The sequence below is a fragment of the Oncorhynchus masou genome, chromosome 11, assembly GCF_036934945.1.
Source record: "Oncorhynchus masou masou isolate Uvic2021 chromosome 11, UVic_Omas_1.1, whole genome shotgun sequence".
Classification (NCBI taxonomy): Eukaryota; Metazoa; Chordata; class Actinopteri; order Salmoniformes; family Salmonidae; genus Oncorhynchus; species Oncorhynchus masou.
In genome coordinates, this window is record NC_088222.1 from 9,415,387 (window position 1) to 9,439,119 (window position 23,733).

The 23,733-nt window shown below is 42.5% G+C and overlaps 1 protein-coding gene across 2 annotated transcripts in view; it reads right to left on the reverse strand.

Moving 5' to 3' along the window:
• Positions 1–23,733, reverse strand: part of arhgap24 (Rho GTPase activating protein 24) — a 256,798-nt gene that overhangs the window by 139,602 nt on the left and 93,463 nt on the right. For both annotated transcript variants that reach the window (XM_064977336.1, XM_064977335.1), the window contains exon 3: positions 19,908–19,995. In XM_064977336.1, coding sequence (XP_064833408.1) covers positions 19,908–19,995 — 88 coding nt within the window. The remainder of the gene's footprint in view (positions 1–19,907; positions 19,996–23,733) is intronic.

The window sequence follows — 23,733 nt, forward strand, 5'->3', positions numbered from 1 at the left end:
TTGTTTCATTAAAAAACATGAGTAACCAACACGCTGCATTTCGGTCCGACTTTCTTGCGACAAACGAAGAACGCCGTTACAATAGTACCATTAGTTCTATAGTACCATTAGTTCTATAATACCATTAGTTATATAATACCATTAGTTATATAATACCATTAGTTCTATAGTACCATTAGTTCTATAGTACCATTAGTTCTATAGTACCATTAGTTCTATAATACCATTAGTTCTATAGTACCATTAGTTCTATAGTACCATTAGTTCTATAGTACCATTAGTTATATAATACCTTTAGTGATATAATACCATTAGTTCTATAGTACCATTAGTTCTATATTACCATTAGTTCTATAGTACCATTAGTTCTATAGTAACACTAGTTCTATAGTTGCCATGGTGTCCTAATAGCAGCCTAAGCACAGAGCTCCTGTAAATTTGTACATCATTACTCATTTCTTTAGGTGTTTTTAATTGTTGTTTTTTAATCAGCTGTTGTTGTTTTTTTTTCGTTACATTTTTATTGCATTTACAGAACCAGTCAAGAGTTTGTACTCACCGACTCATTAAAGGGTTTTTCTTTATTTGTACTTTCTACATTGTATAATAACAGTGAAGACATGAAAACTATGAAATAACATAAATGTAATCATGTAGTAACCAAAAAACTGTTAAAGACTCCGTCAGGGAGAGTTTGAAAATGTCATTGAAGACATTTGCCAGTTGGTCTGCGAATGCTCTGTGTACACGTCCTGGTAATCCGTCTGGCCCTGCGGCCTTCTGAATGTTGACTTGTTAACTTCTTGGTTAACCCACTGTTAACCCACTGTTCCTAGACCAGTTAACCCACTGTTCCTAGACCAGTTAACACACTGTTCCTAGACCAGATAACCCACTGTTCCTAGACCAGTTAACCCACTGTTCCTAGACCAGTTAACCCACTGTTCCTAGACCAGTTAACACACTGTTCCTAGACCAGTTAACCCACTGTTCCTAGACCAGTTAACCCACTGTTCCTAGACCAGTTAACCCACTGTTCCTAGACCAGTTAACACACTGTTCCTAGACCAGTTAACACACTGTTCCTAGACCAGTTAACCCACTGTTCCTAGACCAGTTAACCCACTGTTCCTAGACCAGTTAACCCACTGTTCCTAGACAAGTTAACCCACTGTTCCTAGACCAGTTAACACACTGTTCCTAGACCAGTTAACCCAATGTTCCTAGACCAGTTAACCCACTGTTCCTAGACAAGTTAACACACTGTTCCTAGACCAGTTAACCGACTGTTCCTAGACCAGTTAACCCACTGTTCCTAGACCAGTTAACACACTGTTCCTAGACCAGCTAACCCACTGTTCCTAGACCAGTTAACCCACTGTTCCTAGACCAGTTAACACACTGTTCCTAGACCAGTTAACCCACTGTTCCTAGACCAGTTAACCCACTGTTCCTAGACCAGTTAACACACTGTTCCTAGACCAGTTAACACACTGTTCCTAGACCAGTTAACCCACTGTTCCTAGACCAGTTAACCCACTGTTCCTAGACCAGTTAACACACTGTTCCTAGACCAGTTAACCCACTGTTCCTAGACCAGTTAACCCACTGTTCCTAGACCAGTTAACACACTGTTCCTAGACCAGTTAACACACTGTTCCTAGACCAGCTAACCCACTGTTCCTAGACCAGTTAACCCACTGTTCCTAGACCAGTTAACACACTGTTCCTAGACCAGTTAACCCACTGTTCCTAGACCAGTTAACCCACTGTTCCTAGACCAGTTAACCCACTGTTCCTAGACAAGTTAACCCACTGTTCCTAGACCAGTTAACACACTGTTCCTAGACCAGTTAACCCACTGTTCCTAGACCAGTTAACCCACTGTTCCTAGACCAGTTAACACACTGTTCATAGACCAGTTAACACACTGTTCCTAGGCCAGTTAACCCACTGTTCCTAGGCCAGTTAACCCACTGTTCCTAGACCAGTTAACCCACTGTTCCTAGACAAGTTAACCCACTGATCCTAGACCAGTCAACCCACTGTTCCTTGGCCGTTATTGAAAGTTTGTTCCTAGTTTGTTCCTTGTGTACTACTGTAATGTGTCTGTAGACTGTACACTACTACAGTGTCTGTAGACTGTACACTGCTACAGTGTTTATAGACTGTACACTGCTACAGTGTTTATAGACTGTACACTGCTACAGTGTTTATAGACTGCACACTGCTACAGTGTTTATAGACTGTACACTACTACAGTGTCTGTAGACTGTACACTACTACAGTGTTTATAGACTGTACACTACTACAGTGTTTATAGACTGTACACTACTACAGTGTCTGTAGACTGTACACTACTACAGTGTTTATAGACTGTACACTACTACAGTGTCTGTAGACTGTACACTACTACAGTGTTTATAGACTGTACACTACTACAGTGTCTGTAGACTGTACACTACTACAGTGTCTGTAGACTGTACACTACTACAGTGTTTATAGACTGTACACTACTACAGTGTCTGTAGACTGTACACTACTACAGTGTTTATAGACTGTACACTACTACAGTGTCTGTAGACTGTACACTACTACAGTGTTTATAGACTGTACACTACTACAGTGTCTGTAGACTGTACACTACTACAGTGTTTATAGACTGTACACTACTACAGTGTCTGTAGACTGTACACTACTACAGTGTATGTAGACTGTACACTACTACAGTGTTTATAAACTGTACACCTCTACAGTGTCTGTAGACTGTAGTGTACTACCGTAAAGTGTCTGTAGACTGTACACTACTACAGTGTTTATAGACTGTACACTACTACAGTGTTTATAGACTGTACACTACTGCAGTGTCTGTAGACTGTACACTACTGCAGTGTCTGTAGTCTGTACACTACTACAGTGTTTATAGACTGTACACTACTACAGTGTTTATAGACTGTACTCTACTACAGTGTTTATAGACTGTACACTACTACAGTGTTTATAGACTGTACACTACTACAGTGTTTATAGACTGTACACTACTACAGTGTTTATAGACTGTACACTACTGCAGTGTCTGTAGACTGTACACTACTACAGTGTTTATAGACTGTACGCTACTACAGTGTTTATAGACTGTACACTACTACAGTGTTTATAGACTGTACACTACTGCAGTGTCTGTAGACTGTACACTACTACAGTGTTTATAGACTGTACACTACTGCAGTGTCTGTAGACTGTACACTACTACAGTGTTTATAGACTGTACACTACTACAGTGTTTATAGACTGTACATTACTACAGTGTTTATAGACTGTACACTACTGTTCCTAGACCACTACTGTTCCTAGCTAAAACTGGCGAGTGTAGAGAGTATAGAGATATTGTTATCCACGTCGGCACCAACGATGTTAGGATGAAACAGTCAGAGATCACCAAGCGCAACATAGCTTCTGCGTGTAAATCAGCTAGAAAGATGTGTCGGCATCGAGTAATTGTCTCTGGCCCCCTCCCAGTTAGGGGGAGTGATGAGCTCTACAGCAGAGTCTCACAACTCAATCGCTGGTTGAAAACTGTTTTCTGCCCCTCCGAAAAGTTAGAATTTGTAGATAATTGGCCCTCTTTTTGGGACTCACCCACAAACAGGACCAAGCCTGACCTGCTGAGGAGTGACGGACTCCATCCTAGCTGGAGGGGTGCTCTCATCTTATCTACCAACATAGACAGGGCTCTAACTCCTCTAGCTCCACAATGAAATAGGGTGCAGGCCAGGCAGCAGGCTGTTAGCCAGCCTGCCAGCATAGTGGAGTCTGCCACTAGCATAGTCAGTGTAGTCAGCTCAGCTATCACCATTGAGACCGTGTCTGTGCCTCGACCTAGGTTGCGCAAAACTAAACATGGCGGTGTTCGCCTTAGCAATCTCACTAGGATAAAGACCACCTCCATTCCTGTCATTATTGAAAGAGATCATGATACCTCACATCTCAAAATAGGGCTACTTAATGTTAGATCCCTTACTTCAAAGGCAATTATAGTCAATGAACTAATCACTGATCATAATCTTGATGTGATTGGCCTGACTGAAACATGGCTTAAGCCTGATGAATTTACTGTGTTAAATGAGGCCTCACCTCCTGGCTACACTAGTGACCATATCCCCGTGCATCCCGCAAAGGCGGAGGTGTTGCTAACATTTACGATAGCAAATTTCAATTTACAAAAAAAAAAATGACGTTTTCGTCTTTTGAGCTTCTAGTCATGAAATCTATGCAGCCTACTCAATCACTTTTTATAGCTACTGTTTACAGGCCTCCTGGGTCATATACAGCGTTCCTCACTGAGTTCCCTGAATTCCTATCGGACCTTGTAGTCATAGCAGATAATATTCTAATCTTTGGTGACTTTAATATTCACATGGAAAAGTCCACAGACCCACTCCAAAAGGCTTTCGGAGCCATCATCGACTCAGTGGGTTTTGTCCAACATGTCTCTGGACCCACTCACTGTCACAGTCATACGCTGGACCTAGTTTTGTCCCATGGAATAAATGTTGTGGATCTTAATGTTTTTCCTCATAATCCAGGACTATCGGACCACCATTTTATTACGTTTGCAATTGCAACAAATAATCTGCTCAGACCCCAACCAAGGAACATCAAAAGTCGTGCTATAAATTCACAGACAACACAAAGATTCCTTGATGTCCTTCCAGATTCCCTCTGTCTACCCAATGACACCAGAGGACAAAAATCAGTTAACCACCTAACTGAGGAACTCAATTTAACCTTGCGCAATACCCTAGATGCAGTTGCACCCCTAAAAACTAAAAACATTTCTCATAAGAAACTAGCTCCCTGGTACACAGAAAATACCCGAGCTCTGAAGCAAGCTTCCAGAAAATTGGAACGGAAATGGCGCCACACCAAACTGGAAGTCTTCCGTCTAGCTTGGAAAGACAGTACCGTGCAGTACCGAAGAGCCCTTACTGCTGCTCGATCATCCTATTTTTCTAACTTAATTGAGGACAATAAGAACAATCCAAAATTCCTTTTTGATACGGTCGCAAAGCTAACTAAAAAGCAGCATTCCCCAAGAGAGGATGACTTTCACTTTAGCAGTGATAAATTCATGAACTTCTTTGAGGAAAAAATTATGATTATTAGAAAGCAAATTACAGACTCCTCCTTAAATCTGCGTATTCCTTCAAAGCTCAGTTGTCCTGAGTCTGCACAACTCTGCGTGGACCTAGGATCAAGAGAGACGCTCAAGTGTTTTAGTACTATATCTCTTGACACAATGATGAAAATAATCATGGCCTCTAAACCTTCAAGCTGCTTACTGGACCCTATTCCAACTAAACTACTGAAAGAGCTGCTTCCTGTGCTTGGCCCTCCTATGTTGAACATAATAAACGGCTCTCTATCCACCGGATGTGTACCAAACTCACTAAAAGTGGCAGTAATAAAGCCTCTCTTGAAAAAGCCAAACCTTGACCCAGAAAATATAAAAAACTATCGGCCTATATCGAATCTTCCATTCCTCTCAAAAATCTTAGAAAAGGCTGTTGCTCAGCAACTCACTGCCTTCCTGAAGACAAACAATGTATATGAAATGCTTCAGTCTGGTTTTAGACCCCATCATAGCACTGAGACGGCACTTGTGAAGGTGGTAAATGACATTTTAATGGCATCGGACCGAGGCTCTGCATCTGTCCTCGTGCTCCTAGACCTTAGTGCTGCTTTTGATACCATCGATCACCACATTCTTTTGGAGAGATTGGAAACCCAAATTGGTCTACACGGTCAAGTTCTGGCCTGGTTTAGATCTTATCTGTCGGAAAGATATCAGTTTGTCTCTGTGGATGGTTTGTCCTCTGACAAATCAACTGTAAATTTCGGTGTTCCTCAAGGTTCCGTTTTAGGACCGCTGTTGTTTTCACTATATATTTTACCTCTTGGGGATGTTATTCGAAAACATAATGTTAACTTTCACTGCTATGCGGATGATACACAGCTGTACATTTCAATGAAACATGGTGAAGCCCCAAAATTGCCCTCGCTAGAAGCATGTGTTTCAGACATAAGGAAGTGGATGGCAGCAAACTTTCTACTTTTAAACTCGGATAAAACAGAGATGCTTGTTCTAGGTCCCAAGAAACAAAGAGATCTTCTGTTGAATCTGACAATTAATCTTAATGGTTGTACAGTCATCTCAAATAAAACTGTGAAGGACCTCGGCGTTACTCTGGACCCTGATCTCTCTTTTGAAGAACATATCAAGACCATTTCAAGGACAGCTTTTTTCCATCTACGTAACATTGCAAAAATCAGAAACTTTCTGTCCAAAAATGATGCAGAAAAATTAATCCATGCTTTTGTCACTTCTAGGTTAGACTACTGCAATGCTCTACTTTCCGGCTACCCGGATAAAGCACTAAATAAACTTCAGTTAGTGCTAAATACGGCTGCTAGAATCCTGACTAGAACCAAAAATTTGATCATATTACTCCAGTGCTAGCCTCCCTACACTGGCTTCCTGTCAAAGCAAGGGCTGATTTCAAGGTTTTACTGCTAACCTACAAAGCATTGCATGGGCTTGCTCCTACCTATCTCTCTGATTTGGTCCTGCCGTACATACCTACACGTACGCTACGGTCACAAGACGCAGGCCTCCTAATTGTCCCTAGAATTTCTAAGCAAACAGCTGGAGGCAGGGCTTTCTCCTATAGAGCTCCATTTTTATGGAACGGTCTGCCTACCCATGTCAGAGACGCAAACTCGGTCTCAACCTTTAAGTCTTTACTGAAGACTCATCTCTTCAGTGGGTCATATGATTGAGTGTAGTCTGGCCCAGGAGTGGGAAGGTGAACGGAAAGGCTCTGGAGCAACGAACCACCCTTGCTGTCTCTGCCTGGCCGGTTCCCCTCTTTCCACTGGGATTCTCTGCCTCTAACCCTATTACAGGGGCTGAGTCACTGGCTTGCTGGGGCTCTCTCATGCCGTCCCTGAGGGGGTGCGTCACCTGAGTGGGTTGATTCACTGATGTGGTCATCCTGTCTGGGTTGGCGCCCCCCTTGGGTTGTGCCGTGGCGGAGATCTTTGCGGGCTATACTCAGCTTTGTCTCAGGATGGTAAGTTGGTGGTTGAAGATATCCCTCCAGTGGTGTGGGGGCTGTGCTTTGGCATAGTGGGTGGGGTTATATCCTTCCTGTTTGGCCCTGTCCGGGGTGTCCTCGGGTGGGGCCACAGTGTCTCCTGACCCCTCCTGTCTCAGCCTTCAGTATTTATGCTGCAGTAGTTTATGTGTCGGGGGCTGGGGTCAGTTTGTTATATCTGGAGTACTTCTCCTGTCCAATTCGGTGTCCTGTGTGAATCTAAGTGTGCGTTCTCTAATTCTCTCCTTCTCTCTCTCGGAGGACCTGAGCCCTAGGACCATGCCCCAGGACTACCTGACATGATGACTCCTTGCTGTCCCCAGTCCACCTGGCCGTGCTGCTGCTCCAGTTTCAACTGAACCGCGGCCCTAGGACCATGCCCCAGGACTACTTGACATGATGACTCCTTGCTGTCCCCAGTCCACCTGGCCGTGCTGCTGCTCCAGTTTCAACTGTTCTGCCTTATTATTATTCGACCATGCTGGTCATTTATGAACATTTGAACATCTTGGCCATGTTCTGTTATAATCTCTACCCGGCACAGCCAGAAGAGGACTGGCCACCCCACATAGCCTGGTTCCTCTCTAGGTTTCTTCCTAGGTTTTGGCTTTTCTAGGGAGTTTTTCCTAGCCACCGTGCTTCTACACCTGCATTGCTTGCTGTTTGGGGTTTTAGGCTGGGTTTCTGTACAGCACTTTGAGATATCAGCTGATGTACGAAGGGCTATATAAATAAATTTGATTTGATTTTGATTTGATACTGCAGTGTCTGTAGACTGTACACTACTACAGTGTTTATAGACTGTACACTACTGCAGTGTCTGTAGACTACACTACTACAGTGTTTATAGACTGTACACTACTACAGTGTTTATAGACTGTACACTACTACAGTGTTTATAGACTTTATACTACTACAGTGTTTATAGACTGTACACTACTACAGTGTTTATAGACTGTACACTACTACAGTGTTTATAGACTGTACACTACTACAGTGTTTATAGACTGTACACTGCTACAGTGTTTATAGACTGTACACTACTACAGTGTTTATAGACTGTACACTACTACAGTGTTTATAGACTGTACACTGCTACAGTGTTTATAGACTGTACACTACTACAGTGTTTATAGACTGTACACTGCTACAGTGTTTATAGACTGTACACTACTACAGTCTTTATAGACTGTACACTACTACAGTGTTAATAGACTGTACACTACTACAGTGTTTATAGACTGTACACTACTACAGTGTTTATAGACTGTACACTACTACAGTGTTTATAGACTGTACACTACTGCAGTGTCTGTAGACTGTACACTACTACAGTGTTTATAGACTGTACACTACTACAGTGTTTATAGACTGTACACTACTACAGTGTTTATAGACTGTACACTACTACAGTGTTTATAGACTGTACACTACTACAGTGTTTATAGACTGTACACTGCTACAGTGTTAATAGACTGTACACTACTACAGTGTTTATAGACTGTACACTACTACAGTGTTTATAGACTGTACACTACTACAGTGTTTATAGACTGTACACTGCTATAGTGTTTATAGACTGTACACTACTACAGTGTTTATAGACTGTACACTACTACAGTGTTTATAGACTGTACACTGCTACAGTGTTTATAGACTGTACACTACTACAGTGTTTATAGACTGTACACTGCTACAGTGTTTATAGACTGTACACTACTACAGTGTTTATAGACTGTACACTACTACAGTGTTAATAGACTGTACACTACTACAGTGTTTATAGACTGTACACTACTACAGTGTTTATAGACTGTACACTACTACAGTGTTTATAGACTGTACACTACTGCAGTGTCTGTAGACTGTACACTACTACAGTGTTTATAGACTGTACACTACTACAGTGTTTATAGACTGTACACTACTACAGTGTTTATAGACTGTACACTACTGCAGTGTCTGTAGACTGTACACTACTACAGTGTCTGTAGACTGTACACTACTACAGTGTTTATAGACTGTACACTACTACAGTGTTTATAGACTGTACACTACTACAGTGTTTATAGACTGTACACTACTACAGTGTTTATAGACTGTACACTACTACAGTGTTTATAGACTGTACACTACTACAGTGTTTGTAGACTGTACACTACTAAAGTGTTTATCGACTGTACACTACTACAGTGTTTGTAGACTGTACACTACTACAGTGTTTATAGACTGTACACTACTGCAGTGTTTATAGACTGTACACTACTACAGTGTTTATAGACTGTACACTACTACAGTGTTCATAGACTGTACGCTACTACAGTGTTTATAGACTGTACACTACTACAGAGTTTATAGACTGTACACTACTACAGTGTTTATAGACTGTACACTACTGCAGTGTTTATAGACTGTACACTACTGCAGTGTTTATAGACTGTACACTACTACAGTGTTTATAGACTGTACACTACTGCAGTGTTTATAGACTGTACACTACTGCAGTGTTTATAGACTGTACACTACTACAGTGTTTATAGACTGTACACTACTACAGTGTTTATAGACTGTACACTACTACAGTGTTTATAGACTGTACACTACTACAGTGTTTATAGACTGTACACTACTGCAGTGTTTATAGACTGTACACTACTACAGTGTTTTCTTTTGAAAGTCTGAGCAGAAGCACTTATTAACTGGCTTGACTTTTCCAGGCGTTACTTTCTCCCCGTTGTGTGTGTGTGTGTGTGTGTGTGTGTGTGTGTGTGTGACCTCTCCTCAGCTGGCCGCTGATGACAGTTGGCCCTGTTTGTGGGGATGACAGGTCTTGTAGCCTGGTGGTCAGTCAGTGTTTTGCTAATAATTAGTGGCCACTGTGGCTCACACATTCCAGTCAGTCAGGGCAGTGCTCAGGGAGCAACACACACACGCGCGCGCACATACACACACACACACACACACACACACACACACACACACACACACACACACACACACACACACACACACACACACACACACACACACACACACACACACACACACACACACACACACACACACACACACACACACACACACAGAGCAGCTGCAGTTACCACTCGCCCAAGCTTTTGTGACTGACTGGTTGGAAAATGACAGTGTACCTGTCCTGGGTCTGGAAGCATGCTGGCTTGCACAAGATCAATGTACAGCCACAGCACAGCCACAGCCACAGCAGCAGCAACAACAACAACAGCTGATGATTAGATCTCTGCAGTGTGCTACTGGACTTTCCTTTACAGATGGATGGGAAGCAACAAACAACAATCATTATCAATGTCATGATATTTGTCTCTCAGAAATACAGATTTAGAATTCACTCTATGGTTATAGTGCATGTTTATCAGCAATAGCATTTTCTGATGTTGCCATCTGTTTTCAGTGTCGTTTTCTGATGTTGCCATGCGTTTTCACAGTGTCGTTTTCTGATGTTGCCATGCGTTTTCACAGTGTCGTTTTCTGATGTTGCCATGCGTTTTCACAGTGTCGTTTTCTGATGTTGCCATGCGTTTTCACAGTGTCGTTTTCTGATGTTGCCATGCGTTTTCACAGTGTCGTTTCAGAATACTCAGGCAATAACCAATAGATAGATATGATATTCTTCGGACCAAAGACATGGTGAAGTCACTATAAAATCCCTCAACATTAAAAGTGAATTGAGTATAGAGAAATATGTGACTTCTGGGGGAAAATGACTTGGCTTCATATATTGTACGATAATAAAGTTTCCATGGCACCAGACAATTACAGGTGGAGAGAATCCAATATGTTCACTATGGTCCAATCTCTCTCTCGGGTAGTACAGTCAACTCCCACAGGACTACTGCTGCACTCTCTCGGGAACTACAGTCAACTCCCACAGGATTACTGCTGCAATCTCTCGGGAACTAGAGTCAACTCCCACAGGACTACTGCTGCACTCTCTCGGGTAGTACAGTCAACTCCCACAGGAGTACTGCTGCACTCTCTCGGGAACTACAGTCAACTCCCACAGGACTACTGCTGCATTCTCTCGGGAACTACAGTCAACTCCCACAGGATTACTGCTGCACTCTCTCGGGAACTACAGTCAACTCCCACAGGATTACTGCTGCACTCTCTCAGGAACTACAGTCAACTCCCACAGGACTACTGCTGCACTCTCTCAGGAACTACAGTCAACTCCCACAGGACTACTGCTGCACTCTCTCGGGAACTACAGTCAACTCCCACAGGACTACTGCTGCACTCTCTCAGGAACTACAGTCAACTCCCACAGCATTACTGCTGCACTCTCTCAGGTAGTACAGTCAACTCCCACAGGACTACTGCTGCACTCTCTCGGGAACTACAGTCAACTCCCACAGGACTACTGCTGCACTCTCTCGGGAACTACAGTCAACTCCCACAGGACTACTGCTGCACTCTCTCGGGAACTACAGTCAACTCCCACAGGACTACTGCTGCACTCTCTCGGGAACTACAGTCAACTCCCACAGGACTACTGCTGCACTCTCTCGGGAACTACAGTCAACTCCCACAGGACTACTGCTGCACTCTCTCGGGAACTACAGTCAACTCCCACAGGACTACTGCTGCACTCTCTCGGGAACTACAGTCAACTCCCACAGGACTACTGCTGCACTCTCTCGGGAACTACAGTCAACTCCCACAGGACTACTGCTGCACTCTCTCGGGTAGTACAGTCAACTCCCACAGGACTACTGCTGCACTCTCTCAGGTAGTACAGTCAACTCCCACAGGACTACTGCCGATAAGGATTGTATAACTTTCTACTGGAAAGGTGGAATAAACAGTACCTCTCTTACAGGCAGAAATATGGACCCACTGTATTACTGACTTTCTGCCTACTGTTGTGGAACACAGTTTGATAGTGTCAGCCATTTCATTATTATTCTGTAACTCTCTCACAATACGATATGCTGCTAGTGCAGATGAAGTAACCATACTGTCAGTTCTTTAACTAAAAACATCAGCACACCCTCCCCAATAGAGTTATGAGGCTACGAGGCGTACGTTGTGTGTGCGTGTGCACGCTCCTGAACCAATCCTGTGCTTCACGCTGCTCTGAAGACTTACACCAGATGCCCAGCCATGATGGGATATGGGCAGGTCATCCACAAGCCACATGCATGGCCTCAACCTGGCACAGAAAGAGAACAAAGCCACGGTAATAAATGACCAGCCCTATGCCAGGAAAAGGCACATTGCCCACCGTTCTGGTACATAAAGCCCTAGCCTGGCAGAATACAGTATTACATTACTAAGTGGAATGTAGGGGGAGGTCTACAGGATGCTGTTGCCATTGACTACATGATATACATTACAGAGCTGCATACAAACATTACCCGCTGCATACAAACATTACCCGCTGCATACAAACATTACAAGCTGCATACAAACATTACCCGCTGGATACAAACATTACCAGCTGCATACAAACATTACCTGCTGCATACAAACATTACCAGCTGCATAAAAACATGACCCGCTGCATACAAACATTACCCGCTGCATACAAACATTACCAGCTGCATACAAACATTACCAGCTGCATACAAACATTACCAGCTGCATACAAACATTACCAGCTGCATACAAACATGACTCGCTGCATACAAACATGACCCGCTGCATACAAACATTACCCGCTGCATACAAACATTACCAGCTGCATACAAACATTACCAGCTGCATAAAAACATGACCCGCTGCATACAAACATTACCCGCTGCATACAAACATTACCAGCTGCATACAAACATTACCAGCTGCATACAAACATTACCAGCTGCATACAAACATGACTCGCTGCATACAAACATGACCCGCTGCATACAAACATGACCCGCTGCATACAAACATGACCCGCTGCATACAAACATTACCCGCTGCATACAAACATTACCAGCTGCATACAAACATTACCAGCTGCATACAAACATTACCAGCTGCATACAAACATTACCAGCTGCATACAAACATTACCAGCTGCATACAAACATTACCAGCTGCATACAAACATTACCAGCTGCATACAAACATGCCCCGCTGCATACAAACCAACACCAACAATGATTTGAAAAAAAAACAGTTAATTTACAAATAATTCTCTCTCTCTCTCTCTCTCTCTCTCTCTCTCTCTCTCTCTCTCTCTCTCTCTCTCTCTCTCTCTCTCTCTCTCTCTCTCTCTCTCTCAAACTGAAATCCTTCCTAAATCCATAAGGATCCTGTGTGGTATGAGCGGCAACACACTACTGAAATACTGCCATCGTTGCCATGACATCCTGTGGCTTTAAGAGGCTGAACAGCTATACTACAGCTATGACCCTGACTTTGACATTGACTGCTTCCCCACCTCTCTCTCTATCTCCCTCCTCCCCCCTGTCAGCTTCTTGTCAAACATTAACCCCCTAAATAAAATTAGCAAGACTGTAAATCGCTCAAGCACATGACCTCCATGTCTGCTCCTGTTGCGCGCACACACACACACACACACACACACACACACACACACACACACACACACACACACAGAGAGCTCTCTGTATGTGGGGAGACAGAGATAATGAATAGCCCTCCTCTACCCCCTCCTGGCTCACTGTAATTAAGCCATAACCAAAGGTGACGATAATATGATTCAACACTGTGTGTGTGTGTGTGTCAGCCAGCTATAAAGAGATAAACTGAGCCCATTGAAAGTGAGAATAATATCATGCAACCCCAGAGACTGAGGACCCCCATTAAACTAGCATTATAGACCCCGATTACCCGGGTTCTGTGACAGGAGCATGAACCAGAGCTCAGGGCTGCTGCTAGGCAGACCCAGGCTCCGTTCCAATATTCACACTTACGTACCACTCAGCATTCTGATATAAGTAGTACACTACGGACGTTAGAATGGAACCAGGATCCAGAGTTTAGGGCTTCATGCCAGCTAGGCAGACCTAGGCCATGTCTGTCTGGGGGGTGATGGATTCCTAGATGTAGAATTACAAGAAGGGTCAAAGCCACTCACATCACGGATATATTTCACTGGTCCAGTCTAACAATTCCAATTCTATGGTTATGGTTTACTGGAACACAGACAGCAGGTGTTCTTCTTTCAACATGACTCAGTGTCCCAGCCTACTGTTTCCCTAAAAGAGGAACCATCTCTCCCTCTCACCCACAGCTTCCCCAGCAATGCCACTTTCAGCTCAACCTTCTCTCTTTTATAAGACAAGGGCAACGCTAGGACAACAAGCTATTCTTGGAAGCAATATTAGCATTTAAAATTCCCTGGTGGTTGCTGGTTTGCCTGTTCTAAAAATAAAGTTTGACTTTATTCCTTATTCCATTTTGAATATGTGACACAACAGAACTTGATTGATTGCCATTCAGAAGACAAAAAAATTGCAATGATATGATTGACTGACGTGTCATGTATAAACCACACTTGCATACCACCTGTATTGAAACCGTGTCAAGAGGGTTAGGGTTAAACACCAATGGTATAATTGATTAAAGTGTCATGCATTAACCTTGTCAAAACCCTGTCACAAGGTTTATAAAACATGGGTGATATATTGGACAGCTACAGCTGGCCACATGGGAAATAATTTCTCCTTTCTGAAAGCTGATTTGTTTATGAAACTATAGATGCTTTATCAGTCTACTTCGGGCTATGAAAGGCTGTGACAATCTACAGCAGGGATGGACAACCACATTCCATTTTGTCGGCCCATGGAGCAAGACACAAGGTGCAATTTCTAAATCTGGTTGTGTTTCAGCAGTTTCCCTCCTGGTTATGTCTGTCACTGACGGTCACTTAATTAGCCATGTCAGCAAAATTAAATGAGTCTACTCAGCTACCTAAATGTGTAGGAATACCGTACCCAGGCCCTACATGTATTTTGTTAGTCACTTTCAATCAGGCGGCAGGGTAGCCTAGTGGTTAGAGCGTTGGGCTAGTAACCGGAAGGTTGGGAGTTCAAACCCCTGAGCTGACAAGGTACAAATCTGTCGTTCTGCCCCTGAATAGGCAGTTAACCAACTGTTCCTAGGCTGTCATTGAAAATAAGAATTTGTTCTTAACTGACTTGCCTGGTAAAATAAAGATACCACCATTAACATGGAGTAGATCATGGCAAACTTGATAGAATTGCAAAAAAAATATTTTGTGTAGTATTCATGACATTTGTTATAAAATTACAACATTTTCTCGAGGCCCCATGGCAAAATGTGTAGAATTCATAACATTTGTTACAAAACTACAACATTTTCTCTAGGCCCCATGGCAAAATGTGTAGAATTCTAGGAAGTTAACTTTAAAACGTACTTTCTTCTCTCTGCCATCACGACGGGGGGGGGCAGTAAAATGATTTGCCCGCGAGGTGTTTATACCCACCAAAAGACGAAAACTGGCCCTGGCTTCTGGTATAATGGATTTAGTTAAGAGAGTTAAGTAGTTTAACTGCACAAGTGGATTGATTGCACAAATCAGTTGACTGCATGCGTGGGTACGCAGACCAGCGAGCCACTGGGGCCCCTCATATTTTGTGGCACCACACCCACATCAAAGTTGCCCATCCCTGGTCTACGGCAACAGCCGGAAAGATTTATTGTGAGTAACAAGTCACTTCAGAACAGAAAAGATAGTTGCTGATTAAAAAACATGATTTATGCTCCTCTCTTAGTGTTCTTAACTCAGCCATCAGTTCATTTATCATTCAGGTCAGATGTTTTTTTTGATATATAAATCTAATTAAAAGGTTCAACGGAATATGCCCATTTATTCCACATGACCAAAGTAGAGATTTATAGCTGTAGGACAAAACATAGCTTGCCTTGCATATAATCTACCGTCATTATCAGTGATGCTCTCAGGAAGGAGTATCTAGGTCTGTGCTCTACCTAGAACCCTACAATCTGCTCTATCCTATGTTGAAGTACGTATAGTATATCGTTTATTGTGTGTGCCAAACACCAAGACATATGGACATGTGTTCGGCCATCACTCATTCCCAAACTAAAGCCTTATGTTTTGTTCTCTCATGTAACAGAGTCCACATGAACAATATAAACAATTATTCACAACGTGTTGGCACTCTATTCCCTATGTAGTGCAATACTTTTGACAAGGGCCCATAGGATACCATTTGGGACGTACGAAAAAGTGATTGACAGGAAAATACACTGGTCCAAGTCACTGAAAATCATCTCTTTCTCCCTGTTCCTGGCATGAGAATCACATGCACAACGTCTTCTAGTGAATGAAACAGCATTCACAATGTGAGGATGAAATGTTTTCGAGTTAGCAGGCTGGCTGTATGAATTAGAGGAAAACCCAGAAGCCAGGAATGTTTAGTCCAGTGGGCCACACACACTATGCAGTGTAATAGAAACACCACATTGAGTGGAAGGGGTGATGCATGCCTTACAGGAAATGTCAATGAATGGACTAATTCAAAAAGTTACAAAACAGTAACAAAGGCAACAACAACAAAAAATCCACAAAGTTACACTGGAACTGATACGTCTACCACTTGGCTAGTGCAAATCATTAGATAGATAGGCTGCAAGGACACAACTCTCCAAAAACAAAGGCTGAGACACAGACTCACAATCAAAGCAGCACAGGCACTGTTCAGACAAGCTTCACTTATTCATTTTAATAACCCAAATAGAAGAACGCAAGGGCACATTGTATTGACTGGAATAAAGAACCGTCACAATAACCCATGAGAGAACAAGCCTTGGTTCTTGATTGTATTCAAAGGAATAAAGATCAGTCACGGATCAGTCAATAGAATTACAGGATGGAATGAAGATCAGTCACGGATCAGTCAGTAGAATACAGAATGGAATAAAGATCAGTCAATATAATACAGAATAGAATAAAGATCAGTCACAGATCAGTCAGGAAGTATACAGAATGGAATAAAGATCAGTCACGGATCAGCCAGGAAGAATACAGAATGGAATAAAGATCAGTCACAGATCAGTCAATAGAATACAGAATGGAATAAAGATCAGTCACAGATCAGTCAGGAAGAATACAGAATGGAATAAAGATCAGTCACAGATCAGTCAATAGAATACAGAATGGAATAAAGATCAGTCACAGATCAGTCAATAGAATACAGAATGGAATAAAGATCAGTCACAGATCAGTCAATAGAATACAGAATGGAATAAAGATCAGTCACGGATCAGTCAATAGAATACAGAATGGAATAAAGATCAGTCACGGATCAGTCAATAGAATACAGAATGGAATAAAGATCAGTCACAGATCAGTCAATAGAATACAGAATGGAATAAAGATCAGTCACAGATCAGTCAATAGAATACAGAATGGAATAAAGATCAGTCACGGATCAGTCAATAGAATACAGAATGGAATAAAGATCAGTCACGGATCAGTCAATAGAATACAGAATGGAATAAAGATCAGTCACGGATCAGTCAGTAGAATACAGAATGGAATAAAGATCAGTCACGGATCAGTCAATAGAATACAGAATGGAATAAAGATCAGTCACGGATCAGTCAGTAGAATACAGAATGGAATAAAGATCAGTCACGGATCAGTCAATAGAATACAGAATGGAATAAAGATCAGTCACGGATCAGTCAATAGAATACAGAATGGAATAAAGATCAGTCACGGATCAGTCAGTAGAATACAGAATGGAATAAAGATCAGTCACGAAGAATACAGAATGGAATAAAGATCAATCAGGAAGAAAACAGAACGGAATAAAGATCAGTCACAGATCAGTCAGTAGAATACAGAATGGAATAACGATCAGTCACGGATCATTCGATAGAATACAGAACAATAACCTCTTGGATCTCAATTCTGTTTTCTTCATAAAAACAACGGGGGATGATACACCAGAATGAAAGAAGCGAGGGAGTAAAAGGAGGGGTACACAAGAAAGGGAAAGATGAGTGTTCTGTGTTTCCATCATGGGTCAGTACACAACATCCTCTACACATTCCTCTCTGGTGGATCGATTGGAGTTGGTCACGCATTCCCCCACAGACCAGCTGAGGGATGTCTTACAGCTGTTCTATTGGTCCTGGTATATAGGACACTACTCTTGACCAGAGTCCTATTGGTCCTGGTATATAGGACACTACTGTTGACCAGAGTCCTATTGGTCCTGGTATATAGGACACTACTGTTGACCAGAGTCCTATTGGCACTGTTCAAAAGTAGTGTAAAGATATAGGGAATAGGGGGCCATTTGGGACACAGACCGTGCTTAGAAATATTTTTTTCCCAGGACTCCCTTAACTCCCTTTTCCTTTGTGTACTCTCTAGTCTCTGGTCAAGGCCATCCCGACTGCAGCTTCAGGGTCTGCAAGGTCAAAGTCCACAGTTTGTGTGTGTGTCTCACTCAAAGAGCCACTGAGCTCTGGGAAGAATGTCAAGGGTCATCAAAGAAACAACTAGTACCCAAACAAAGACTCCCAAATGGAACACTAGACCCTACATAGTGCACTACCTTTGATCAGGGCTCATAGGGCTCTGCCCAAAATTAGTGCACTATGTAGTGGGGTTGGAACTTAAATGATTATCCAATCGCTCTGTTCCGAAGAGAACCCCATATTTCTTCTGTTCCGTTCCGAAGTTCCGAACCGGTTCTGAACTGGTTCGAACAACAACAACACGTAACAGTTCATATAGTTCCTTTTCGCATATATTTTTTTACCTGTGAAATCAATGGCATTGTGATATTAATCTCATTAATAATTTACTCCACCAATGAGCACGGATAGAAAAGCTTTCTTGTGTTTGATTGGTCAGATAAGATACATCTGAAATTTCACAGCTGGGTTAGAGAGTGAGCGAGAGGGGTGGACATGGAGCGTTCTGAATTACAGAAATATATACTAGACTTTAGGAATATTTTTGGATCGAGAAATATATATTTTTTTTACCAGTTCTCAAGATTAGAAGAAAAAAAAAATCTGTTTCCCGGAAAACACTATAGATCAGTTTCATTCCCGGTTCTGTTTCTATTCTTCAAAAAAATGTCTGTTCTCTGAACTGGTTCCAACCGCTGCTATGTAGGGAATAGGGTGAGAAACCCCAATTGGGACGAACCCAGTCACTGCATAAGTCAATGACTCACCAGCTGTGCAACATCAAAATATTTCCCACTGAGTGTCACTTCAAACTACAAAGGGCTGTTGTTATGATGTGGTAGAAAGATATACTGCTAGCAAGGAGAGAAACATGGAATCGGACATTAGAGGTCAGAATATTTAAGAGACAACTGACACAATGTGTATTATGTCTAACAAAACAATAATTTGATCAAAATAAGGTATTTTTTTTGCAGTGAAGGAAGATTGGACATTTCCAGCAGAGCAGATTTGATTGAATTTGTAACATCTTTATAATCCACAGAGACCCACACAAAACAATGACGAGAGTGAATGTTGCTAACACTCTCGATCCATCTCGGAAAATAACAACAGTCGCCTGTGTTCGATGTGTCTACTGAGCTGTGACTGCAAGGGACAGCAAGTGTTCCCAAACACTTTACATTTTTGGGAGGTGTGATTATAATGGATTCTGTCACAATGTCACCCTATTGTCATTTTCATCACGAGGTGCCCTTGAATTAAGGTCTTTCCGATGAATAGTACGTCTGGATTTGCTCTGGCTTGCGTAAGATTAAAAGCAGCTCTATTTCTTCGTCTTACCTGCAGAGACCTCAAACAGGAATTTCCCCCCCTCGTCACCATTGCTGGGATGCTCAGTGACTCTGTTTCCAGGTAACAGAATGGTCCCCTAGAGAAAAAGGAAGACAGAGGAAAGTCAGAGGTAGAGTTTCAACACGCAAACCAATAACTACTGTTGTTTAAGAATTAACCCAATACACACAGTTGTTTCAGACTTAAGGTAATACACAACACAGTTGTTTCAGACTTAACCCAATACATACAGTTGTTTCAGACTTCGCACAGAATTCGCACACTTATCAAGATAACATCCCTGCTTAACCCTACTGCCTCTGATCTGGCGGACTCACTCAACACAAATGTTAGTTTGTAAATTATGTCTGAGTGTTGGAGTGTGATCCATAGAGATATCACTACTGTAATGATCCATAGAGATTTCACTACTGTAATGATCCATAGAGATATCACTACTGTAATGATCCATAGAGATATCACTACAGTAATGATCCATAGAGATGTCACTACTGTAATGATCCAAAGAGATTTCACAACTGTAATGATCCATAGAGATATCACTACTGGAGTGATCCATAGAGATATCACTACTGGAGTGATCCATAGAGATATCACTAGTTTAATGATCCATATAGATATCACTACTGTAATGATTCATAGAGATATCACTACTGTAATGATCCATAGAGATGTCACTACTGTAATGATCCATAGAGATATCACAACTGTAATAATCCATAGAGATATCACTACTGTAATGATCCATAGAGATATCACTACTGTAATGATCCATAGAGATATCACTACTGGAGTGATCCATAGAGATATCACTACTGGAGTGATCCATAGAGATATCACTAGTGTAATGATCCATAGAGATATTGCTACTGTAATGATCCATAGAGATATCGCTAGTGTAATGATCCATAGAGATATCACTACTGTAATGATCCATAGAGATATCACTACTGTAATGATCCATAGAGATATCACAACTGTAATGATCCATATAGATATCACTACTGTAATGATCCATAGAGATATCACTACTGTAATGATCCATAGAGATATCACTACAGTAATGATCCATAGAGATGTCACTACTGTAATGATCCATAGAGATATCACAACTGTAATAATCCATAGAGATATCACTACTGTAATGATCCATAGAGATATCACTACTGGAGTGATCCATAGAGATATCACTAGTGTAATGATCCATAGAGATATTGCTACTGTAATGATCCATAGAGATATCACTACAGTAATGATCCATAGAGATGTCACTACTGTAATGATCCATAGAGATATCACAACTGTAATAATCCATAGAGATATCACTACTGTAATGATCCATAGAGATATCACTACTGTTTTGATCCATAAAGATACTATATATGTAGGCACTGCAATATACAGTAGTTTAAGTCTTTACTGAAGACTCATCTCTTCAGTGGGTCATATGATTGAGTGTAGTCTGGCCCAGTAGTGGGAAGGTGAACGGAAAGGCTCTGGAGCAATGAACCGCCCTTGCTGTCTCTGCCTGGCCGGTTCCCCTCTTTCCACTGGGATTCTCTGCCTCTAACCCTATTACAGGGGCTGAGTCACTGGCTTACTGGGGCTCTTTCATACCGTCCCTAGGAGGGGTGCGTCACTTGAGTGGGTTGAGTCACTGATGTTTCTGTCTGGGTTGGCGCCCCCCCTTGGGTTTTGCCGTGGCAGAGATCTTTGTGGGCTATACTCGGCCCTGTCTCAGGATGGTAAGTTGGTGGTTGAAGATATCCCTCTAGTGGTGTGGGGGCTGTGCTTTGGCAAAGTGGGTGGGGTTATATCCTTCCTGTTTGGCCCTGTCCGGGGGTGTCCTCGGATGGGGCCACAGTGTCTCCTGACCCCTCCTGTCTCAGCCTCCAGTATTTGTGCTGCAGTAGTTTATGTGTCGGGGGGCTAGGGTCAGTTTGTTATATCTGGAGTACTTCTCCTGTCCTATTCGGTGTCCTGTGTGAATTTAAGTGTGCTCTCTCTAATTCTCTCTTTCTCTCTTTCTTTCTCTCTCTCGGAGGACCTGAGCCCTAGGACCATGCCTCAGGACTACCTGACATGATGATTCCTTGCTGTCCCCAGTCCACCTGGCCGTGCTGCTGCTCCAGTTTCAACTGTTCTGCCTTATTATTATTTGACCATGCTGGTCATTTATGAACGTTTGAACATCTTGGGCCATGTTCTGTTATAATCTCCACCCGGCACAGCCAGAAGAGGACTGGCCACCCCTCATAGCTTGGTTCCTCTCTAGGTTTCTTCCTAGGTTTTGGCCTTTCTTGGGAGTTTTTCCTAGCCACCAAGCTTCTACACCTGCATTGCTTGCAGTTTGGGCTTTTAGGCTGGGTTTCTGTACAGCACTGTGAGATATCAGCTGATGTACGAAGGGCTATATAAAATGCATTTGATTTGATTTGATTTGAGTGATGTTTGTGCAAACTGCAAACCTGGCAACTTTACAAACGATCTGCCCTGGTGTGAGAGCATTAGTTCTGGACTCAGCATGACTTCAGAATAATTATCATAAAGAAATATGCTTATAGCAAAAGACTGTAAAAAAAAGATATATATATATTCAGGGATGCTTAAATTAATAAAGAAATAATCTTATATCACTGAAGTATTTCTTAAAGCTTGCATTTCAAACCGCACCCTAGTAGTGCACTATTTTGACCAGAACCCATAGGGATCCCATACTATGTAGGGAATAGGGTGCATTTTGGGGCGTTACCCTGGATTCTGGTCAAGGCGGTGTTGTCAGCAACTCTGGCGATCTGGAGAATGTTCTGTGCCTCCCTGGGGGTTCTGGATGAAAGAGCTGAACAGGTATTAAACATGAGAAAGTGGCGGTGGCTGGTGTATTACGGTGTGTGTGTGTGTGTCTGTGTTTGTGTGAGAGAGATTATGTGTGTGTGTGTGTGTGTGTGTGTGTGTGTGTGTGTGTGTGTGTGTGTGTGTGTGTGTGTGTGTGTGTGTGTGTGTGTGTGTGTGTGTGTGTGTATGGTCTGTGTATGGTGTGTATGCACAATGCTAGCCCTCCAGGACATCTACAGTCGTGGCCAAAGGTTTTGAGAATGACACAAATATTAATTTCCACAAAGTCTGCTGCCTCAGTTTGTATGATGGTAATTTGCATATACTCCTGAATGTTCTGAAGTGTGATCAGATGAATTGCAATTGATTGCAAAGTCCCTCTTTGCCATGCAAATGAACTGGATCCCCCAAAAACATTTCCACTGCATTTCAGCCCTGCCACAAAAGGACCAGCTGACATCATGTCAGTGATCCAACCGTTAACACAGGTGTGAGTGTTGACGAGGACAAGGCTGGAGATCACTCTGTCATGCTGATTGAGTTTGAATAACAGACTCGAAGCTTCAAAAGGAGGGTGGTGCTTGGAATCATTGTTCTTCCTCTGTTCTTCCTTCCTTTGGTTTGCACAAAAAGGGCTTCACAGGCAAGGATATTGCTGCCAGTAAGATTGCACCTTAAGCAACCATTTATCGGATCATCAAGAACTTCAAGGAGAGCGGTTCAATTGTTGTGAAGAAGGCTTCAGGGTGCCCAAGAAAGTCCAGCAAGCAACAGGACCGTCTCCTAAAGTTGATTCAGCTGCGGGATCGGGGCACCACCAGTATAGAGCTTGCTCAGGAATGGCAGCAGGCAGGTGTGACTGCATCTGCACACACAGTGAGGCAAAGACTTTTGGAGGATGGCCTGGTGTCAAGAAGGGCAGAAAAGAAGCCATTTCTCTCCAGGAAAAACATCTGTGACAGACTGATATTCTGCAAAA